The 8,762-nt window shown below is 48.9% G+C and overlaps 1 protein-coding gene across 1 annotated transcript; it reads left to right on the forward strand.

Moving 5' to 3' along the window:
• The first annotated feature begins 528 nt into the window (after window positions 1–528).
• On the forward strand, window positions 529–8,574 carry TGME49_226080 (polyA polymerase). Its single transcript, XM_002366230.2, has 7 exons — window positions 529–3,351; window positions 3,876–4,121; window positions 4,921–5,082; window positions 5,913–6,002; window positions 6,530–6,559; window positions 6,859–7,217; window positions 7,781–8,574. The coding sequence occupies exons 1-6, from the start codon at window positions 1,801–1,803 to the stop codon at window positions 7,213–7,215; spliced, it is 2,436 nt and encodes an 811-aa protein (XP_002366271.1). The 5' UTR covers window positions 529–1,800; the 3' UTR covers window positions 7,216–7,217; window positions 7,781–8,574.
• The last annotated feature ends 188 nt before the right edge of the window (window positions 8,575–8,762 follow it).

Consider the following 8,762-nt stretch of genomic DNA (forward strand, 5'->3'; position numbering starts at 1 on the left):
AAAAAGCCGCAGAAGAAAACGAAAAGCTTCTCCAGAAGCGGACGTACGCTCACACAGATCGCGAGTCTCCAATTTCGCCTATACACATATTTATATATTTACATATTTCTATATTTGTTTATATATTTATATTTATTTATATTTATTTATATTTATTTTTGTTTATTTATATATTTATATATTTATACACACATACACCGAAGTTTGTGCATGTGAGAAGAAGGTAGAACGAGTGTGCAGCGAGGCTGGGATGGAGAGGAAAGAAAGGCGGCCCAGATGTCTAATGGCACAAGCATCACGACTTTTTCTTCTTGTCTTGACGCGTCCAGTTTTTTACTTCCTTCTCTCACCTCTCGCAGCGAGGAAATTCAAAGTCGCGCATGCACGACGACACTCTCGCATACTTTACGCATGTACGCCTGCAAGCGCGTACCGTCTTGCAGACGCGTTTTCAGCTTTTCTTCTCCCCTCGGTTTACCAACTGAAGAGAGATCGAGACTCGGACAGCGACTGAGTTCGGCCAAGGACACCGAGAAAAGACGGCGGCGGCGAAGGCGAACCGCTCTTTCCGCGTCTGTTTGCCAGAATCGCGTTCCGGACGTTTGCTTTGCCTCTTCTTTGCCTCCGCGCCTGCTCTGAAAGACAGGCTCTGTCGTCGAACTCGCTGCCTTTCCTTCTGGCTCTTTTTGCGTTTCTCCTCTTCTATTTCGTCTCCGCTGTGCCCCTGTGTTTCTGCGTCTCCGTCCTGTCTCTTGCGCTCCGCCGTCCTTCCCCCGGTGCACCCGCGGAGAAAGAGTACTTTTGCCCTGCGCGTCGAGGAGCGAGGAGTTTGTTTTCTTCCGCTGCTCACAGAAAATGCCTTCCGCTTGAAGAAGGAACCTCCTCTCGTCTGGAGACTGGCTTTCGGCTCAAATCTGCAGACGCGCTCTCCCTCCTACTCTGTCTTCGGAAGCTGCGGTCTCGCCTCGCTCTCTCGCCTCGCTCTCTCGCCTCGCTCGCTCACCTCGCTCGCTCACCTCGCTGTCTCGCCTCGCTCTCTCTCTCTCCCAGCCAGTTCCTTTCTCTTCTTTTTTTCTTTCTCTCTTTCCTCCGGTCCTTCTCGTTCTCTTCCTTTTCCTCCCTGTTCCTCTCCGTCGGTTCTTTCTGTGTTCGCCGCCCCCTCCTGCCTGTCTCCCTGTCTGAGTTAAAGCGTTGTCTTCCACACTGCCTCTCTCGCTGTCTCGGTCTGCTCGACTCCCCTCCCAGCGGGAAAGCGATGCGTCTTGGTCTCCTCGGAGAATTTGCTTTGCTTCCGCTGCATGCGTCTCGCGCACAGCGTCTCTCCTCGCGGGAGGTCTCCACGGACGGCGGTGATTCTCAGAGCCAGAGCCTCGGTCTTCGCGCCGTCTAACTTCGCTCTCCTCGATCCGCCCAGACTGAGTCGTAGACGTCTGAGGCTTTTCTCCCTTCTGCGAGCCTGCGGGGAGCACGAACTTCTTTCACAAGACCAGTGTCTCAAGCGAAAGAGTTCCTTGTTTTTCTCGCCTTGCTCCTCGTTGTCGCTGCTTCTTGCTCTCGGTCTGGTCTCGTCCCCTCGCTTCTCGTGCGGCATTGTGTTTCTTCTTCTCGAGCTGGCTGGAGAGAGAGACCTCGAGCTGCGCCTGCCTGTCTTTTCCGCCTCGAGTTCGGAGTTCAGCCTGTCTGCCTCTCTGTTCTTCGCTGCACCTCGCCTGCCCGTTGGCAGTTGCGCGTCTGCTCCGTCCTGCTTCTCGAACGTTCTCTCCCGAACCGCAGAAGTCCTTCGTTCTCGAGTTCGGCACAATGCTGGAGAAGACAGTTGCGTCCATTCATCCTCTCTCTGCTTCTTCTGCCTCTCACACCTCCTCAGAGTCCTCCACGACGCGTCGTCCGTCTCCTCCTGCTCCTCTCTCTTCTCCCGGCACTGATTCGCGAAAGCCTTCTCCGTCTTCTTCTCTCTCTTCTTCTTCTCTCTCTTTTTCTTCTTCTCTCTCTTCTTCTTCTTCTTCTCTCTCTTCTTTTTCTCTCTCTTCTTCTTCTCTCTCTTCTTCTTCTCTCTCTTCTTCTTCTCTCTCTTCTTCTTCTCTCTCTTCTTCTTCTTCTCTCTCTTTTTCTTCTTCTTCCTCTCTCTCTTCTTCTTCTTCTCTCTCTTCTTCTTCTCTCTCTTCTTCTTCTCTCTCTTCTTCTTCTCTCTCTTCTTTTTCTTCTTCTCTCTCTTCTTCTTCTTCTCTCTCTTCTTCTTCTTCTTCTTCTTCTTCTTCTTCTCTCTCTTCTTCTTCTTCTTCTCTCTCTTCTTCTTCTTCTCTCTCTTCTTCTCTCTCTTCTTCTTCTTCCTGTCTCTCTTCTTCTTCTCTCTCTTCTTCTTCTTCTCTCTCTTCTTCTGGCCAGGGAGCCGGGGAGGTGTCTCGCAGTTCGCTATGGCTGCGTGCGATGGGCGACGCGCCGGTCATCACGCAGACGCGTCCGTACGCGTTTGGAGTGACGAATCCGGTGAACGTCAAGCTTCCGCAGGAGGGGGACCTCCACCGGAGCAACGAGTTGATCAGTGTGTTGCGAGCGCTGAATCTGTACGAGACGGCGGCGGGGAATCTGCAGCGCGAGCGCGTCTTGAACGAGTTGAACCGTATCGTCGTCGACTGGGTCGTCGAAGTCGGCATGGAGCAAGGCCTGGACGAACAGGAAGCGCGACAGGCTGGGGGAAAGATCTTCACCTTCGGCAGCTACCGCCTGGGCGTAGTCACTCCCGGCAGCGACATCGATACGTTGTGTGTGACGCCGCGACATGTCTCTCGAGACGCGTTCTTCAAGATTCTCTACGCGAAGCTCCAGCAAGACGCGCGCGTCTCGAAGCTCACACCCGTTCCAGACGCATACACGCCGGTGCTCAAGTTCAGCTTTGACGGAGTGGAGATCGACCTCCTCTTTGCGCGGCTGCCGCTGCCTGTGATCCCCAGCTCCTGGAACTCGCTCGAGAACGACCTGGTCCTACGGCACGTCGACGAGAAGACTGCGCGAAGTGTGAATGGGTCGCGCGTCGCCGACCTCATTCTGAAGCTCGTTCCGAATAAAGAAACGTTCAAAGTCACTCTGCGCTTCGTCAAGCACTGGGCGAAGGCTCGCGGCATCTACAGCAATGTACTTGGCTACCTCGGCGGCGTCAGCTGGGCGATCCTCGTCGCGAGATGTTGCCAGCTGTACCCAAACTTCGCGCCCAGCCAACTGGTTCACAGATTCTTCACCGTGTACAGCATCTGGAACTGGCGCAACAGTCCCGTCCTCCTCTGCAGAATCAAGGAACACTCTGCCGATGGTCTCGCCAACTTCAAAGTCTGGAATCCCAAAGTCAATCTGCAGGTAGCTCGTGGAGACAGGCAGACAGTGCGCAAGCGCTTGAGGAAACAGAGAATGAAACGCAGAACGCAAGACAGAACAGCGACTCGAACAAAGGGATGGCAACAAGCAGACGGAGAGAGACGGAGAGAGACGGAGAGACGAAGGAGAGACGAAGGAGACAAAAAGAAACAGCGAAGAGGACAAAAGAAGAAACAACGAAGAGGACAAAAGCAGAAGCAGCGAAGAGGACAAAAGAAGAAGCAGCGAAGAGGACAAAAGAAGAAGGGAAGAGCATCGGTGCGAGGGAACGGAGAGAAAGAGAGAAGACGGCGAGGTGGGCGCGTCTTTGCGGATCTGGATGTTCCAGAATGCAGATGTGCACGGAGGCGCATGCGTACATGTCTTTTTACAGTCTACGTCTCCGCAGACGGCTTGCCGACTATGGTGAGAGAGAGGGATGCAGGTCGAGTCACCTGCGTCTACAGATTTGCTTGCCTGGGTGGGCGTGGAGCCTTCTCGTGCATGCAGCGTTTTTTTCTGTTCAGGATCGACACCATTTGCTTCCTATCATCACCCCAGCCTTTCCGTCGATGAACAGTACGCACAATGTGAGCTTGTCGACGAAGCGCGTGATCACTGAGGAGTTTGCAAACGCGAAGCGGATTTTCGATATCTGGGATAAGAAGAAGGAAATTTCGTGGACCGAGGCGCTGCATTTGGTCTTGAAGCCTCTCGACTTCACCTCCTTCAAACATTTCCTCGAACTGCAAGTCTTCGCACAAAATGAAACGGTACGAAGGTCTCTCATCTTCACCTTTTCTTCTGCTCTTGCTGGTTCTCCCTCTCCTTCTCTATCTCTCCTTCTCTATCTATCTATCTATCTATCTCTATCTATATCTATCTATCTATCTATCTATATCTATCTATCTCTCCTTCTCTATCTATCTATCTATCTCTATCTATCTATCTATCTCTATCTATCTATCTCTATCTATCTATCTCTATCTATCTCTATCTATCTCTATCTATCTCTATCTATCTATCTCTATCTATCTCTATCTATCTCTATCTATCTATCTCTATCTATCTCTATCTATCTCTATCTATCTATCTCTATCTATCTATCTCTATCTATCTCTATCTATCTATCTCTATCTATCTATCTCTATCTATCTCTATCTATCTATCTCTATCTATCTGTCTATCTCTATCTATCTATCTATATCTATCTATATCTATCTATCTATCTCTATCTATCTATATCTATCTATCTATATCTATCTATCTCTATTTATCTATCTATCTATCTCTTTTCCTCTTTCTGCTTCTTGGTCTTCTCTCGTTCTCTCTCGTTTGTCTGTCGCGTCTCCTGTCCTCTCTCTGGCTGGTCGGCGCAGTTCAGTGCAGCCACGGGCGACTTCTGCGGGTCGTCGTTGCCCTTCGAGGTTGTCGTTTTTCTTTTTTTGGTCGTTCAACGACGCTTTTCTCTGCATGCCCTCTCGCGCCCCACACATGCCTCGACGCCCTCCGTACGTCTCTCCCCACAGCTGCGTTGTGTCTCGCGTTCTGTTTTTCTTCTCCGTCTTCCAGGTCCACCGCAAATGGCTAGGCTGGGTCGAGTCGAAGGTTCGCTTCTTGGTGCGACAGCTGGAACGCCTCGCCGCAGGTCCTCCTTTCAATCAGGGCGGGAGCACACCCAAGTTCGAAGCTGCGATGACTGTGCGGCCGATTCCCTGCACCTTCTCCTTCCAGGCAAGCCTTCGCTTCGATTCAAACAACAGAAAACGCAGAAGGAAGTCGACAAACGCGCATCACCTTCAGACGCAGGCAGACGCAAAGGTCGACTCCAGGTCATGTCTCAATTCTCGGACGCCGCGTCGATTGCGAGTTCCATTCGATACGTGAATCTGCTCCTCGGAAACGCGGAGAAACACACACATCCCTCCATATACATATATACATATATACATATACATATATATATATGTATGTATATGTCCTTGAAGATGCATATTTACATTATTTTTATCTGTAACAGACATATACATATATATATATGTATGTATATGTCCTTGAAGATGCATATTTACATTATTTTTATCTGTAACAGACATATACATATATATATATGTATGTATATGTCCTTGAAGATGCATATTTACATTATTTTTATCTGTAACAGACATATACATATATATATATGTATGTATATGTCCTTGAAGATGCATATTTATATTATTTTTATCTGTAACAGACATATGTATATATATATATGTATGTATATGTCCTTGAAGATGCATATTTACATTATTTTTATCTGTAACAGACATATACATATATATATATATATATACATATGTCCTTGAAGATGCATATTTATATTATTTTTATCTGTAACAGACATATGTATATATATATATATATATGTCCTTGAAGATGCATATTTACATTATTTTTATCTGTAACAGACATATGTATATATATATGTATGTATATGTATATATATGTGCATGTGTCTCGTAGATGACTGTTTGTGTGAGGAGGCATGGATTTCTATTGGATGCATCGATTTTTCTGTTCAGGAACCTGGTTGGGAGTGCGCTTCGTCGATGCTCGTTGCCCTCAACTTTGCTCAGCAGCCGTGCGTCATCGACCTGCGGCCGGCAGCTGGGGTACGTCGATTTGCTGGGGAAACATTCCTCCCTCGTCTATCGGCGGTTTCGTCTTTCCGCGACTTCTACGTGCATAAAACACAGAACGGGTCGTATATTTATGTGTATATATATATATATTTATATGTATATATGAATCAGCCTGATACAGATATATGTACATCACAGACATGTATATATGCATGAATATATATATATATATATGTATATGTATATATTTATAGGTATGCATGTATGCGCGTATTTATGCATGGCGTTGAATGGTGTAGATCACCTGCTGTGTTCTGCGTTGAAGTCTCGCTAGAGAGAGAGGGGGGTATTTCTTGGTGTCGCGCTGTTTTTCTTGAACGTTTGACTGTTTGGTTTTTCGCGCATTCCTTTGTCGTATCCCTCCACCTGGAAGCAACGCGAACCTGGCTCTGGGCGGTGCTTCTCTCGCGAACGCCGTTCGCTTCGCCGCCCAGTCGTCTCTGGGAGCTTCCACGGTGTCTCACCCTGCGTCTGCTGCCTGTGCTTGTGTCCTGCAGGAGTTCGTCGACCTGATCAACCAATGGCCAGTGGGTGCCATACCGGAGACAAAAACTCGTTTCAACCTGCGAACAAGAAGCGTCTTCGTCATGCAGACGTTCATATGCTTCAGCTTCCTGCGCTTGTCTCTAGACAACTGTTTCATCCCTCCACGTATAGATACATATACAGATATATACATATACACATGCACACGCAGACATATATACATACATATAAATATATATATATATATATATGTATAGGTCGAAGACCCATATGTGGTGTGTTGGATGATGCGTCAGGTTCTCTCTTGCTTTTCCTTTTTTCCTTTTTTCATTTTTCGCAGGAACGCGCCCAGCTCGACGGCCAGATTCAGCTGCGCGTCAAGCACCTCAGGCGCTCGCAGTTGCCTGCCTACGTCCTCAAACAGAAACCAGCTGCCAGTCCCATCGCCCCTCTTGCTTCTTCTTCTTTGTCATCTTCTTCGTCGTCTTCTTCGTCGTCGTCTTCTTCGTTGTCTTCTTCGTCGTCGTCTTCTTCGTTGTCTTCTTCTTCGTTGTCTTCTTCTGAGGCGTTGTCTGTGGGGGTGACAGCTGCTGAGGGCCAAGAGAAGCGAGAGAGAGCGAAGGAAGTTCTCGGAGGCGACGTTGGAGACTCTCAGCTCAAGCGTCGCCGCATTCAGGAGGGGGAGACGACTACTTGAAAGTAAGAGAAAAAGGTCGAGGAGAATGGGGAGAGGTAAACGTTTTCTTGTCTCTAGAAACGCAGGTGGAAGTGAAGCGTTTTGAGTTCCTCGACGTTCGCTTTGTAGTTCGATATGCCGGCGGCGACGTCGAGAGCTCTGTCGTGACGTCAAAGAAAACAAGCGCGAGTGCATGCATTTACCTCATTGGAATTCATAATTCGAATGGCATTCATTTTTTCCAGTTCTATCAAATCAGTGACTCCTTCATTTACTCAAAGTTTCCTCTTTTGGAAACGTTGTTGAGAAGTCAAAAAAACATGCAGTTCCTCTTCTAATAGGCAATCCTGTTTTTCCAGGGGTGGAAATGTTTGCTTCCACTCTCGTGAGCATGTCTTTCACCTCGAGGCGAGTGTATGCTCGTTTCTTGCTGGTGTTCTGTCGCGTGAGCCAAGTCTCTTTTTCTCTCTCTGGAGTCGAACTCTCGCTTCTCTTTTATCTCTCTGTCGTTGCGGTGAATTGGGTGGGTCCGTCTCGCTATTTTCCTTTGTTTTCTCTGGTATTCTCTCTGCGTTTAATGCATCAGGCCGAGGGCCAGCGCGGGCGGTGCCTGGTGCCTTGTCTTGTGTTCTCGTGAGCAAGAGCGAGAAGAGTCACTCTGTGCGCTTCTTTCTTTGCCTTCGACTCTCGAGGCGGACTTGCCCAGTTGTCTTTGCGCGAGCTGCACCAGCGGCCAGCAAGCCTGCTGCATGAATGCATCGATTTTAACGCGTTCTCAAGCGTCGCCTTCGAGGATTGGAGCCTGGAGCAAAAACTCCTTTTCTTCGTTTTCTGTACCGAGCAGGCGTCCTCGAGTGAGCTATCGGCCAAAGAGAAGCGCGAGTGAAGCGCAGAGGTGCATGCAGTTTTTCTGTTCCAAGTTTGGGACTTTCGCATGCATTACGCCTGTCAGAGACAACTGCAGTCTGCACTCCCTGCTCCACAGGCTACAGCTGGATTCAGCGTTCGTGTAAACGAGCTTTGTCTGACTTGTGTTCACCTATCGGCACCCGCCGATGCGTTTGGGATTTCCACGCGAGGTAAACTCTGTTGACTCTTCACAGGCGATGGCGAACGCCCTGTGGCGTCGCGGCGCCCGCAGCGGCGCCTTCAGTCTTTTTTCGCTGACGAACTTGCATGCGCGCATGCAGTCGTATGGACGAACATGTCTTTCGAGCACGATGGATGCCAGGATCTTTGGGAGTTGCCCTTTTTCTTTTTTCTTTTCGATTTTTCTCCACGCCATCGGTACTTTTTTGTCTCGGCGCACAGCGTCTCGAGCAGTTCGCAAAGCTGACGAAAATCCATTCCACGACTCGGTTTTAAGCCTCTTGTCGCTCGCCTCTTCCTTCGCCTTCTCGCGTCTCGACTGCGTGTGGGGTTCGAAGGCTTCAGCCTTCTGGCTCTTACGTACGTTGAAAGAAGAGAAGATCGGACGCAGGCTCGCTCGCTGTTTGAGGTGAAATGCCTCTGAAACGACTTCACCGTTTCCCCCTATTGACACTCTTCAGGAGTCACTTGCACAGCAG

This window comes from Toxoplasma gondii, chromosome X (assembly GCF_000006565.2).
Source record: "Toxoplasma gondii ME49 chromosome X, whole genome shotgun sequence".
In the NCBI taxonomy this organism is placed as follows: domain Eukaryota; phylum Apicomplexa; class Conoidasida; order Eucoccidiorida; family Sarcocystidae; genus Toxoplasma; species Toxoplasma gondii.

What these genes read in the sequence shown, in the direction of transcription:
- TGME49_226080 (XM_002366230.2), top strand. Translation starts at nt 1,801, where the DNA reads ATGCTGGAGAAGACAGTTGCGTCCATTCATCCTCTCTCTGCTTCTTCT. An exon ending in TCTTCGCACAAAATGAAACG is followed by an intron (nt 4,122 to 4,920) that starts GTACGAAGGTCT and finishes TCCGTCTTCCAG; the next exon opens with GTCCACCGCAAATGGCTAGG. An exon ending in ACCTGATCAACCAATGGCCA is followed by an intron (nt 6,560 to 6,858) that starts GTGGGTGCCATA and finishes CATTTTTCGCAG; the next exon opens with GAACGCGCCCAGCTCGACGG.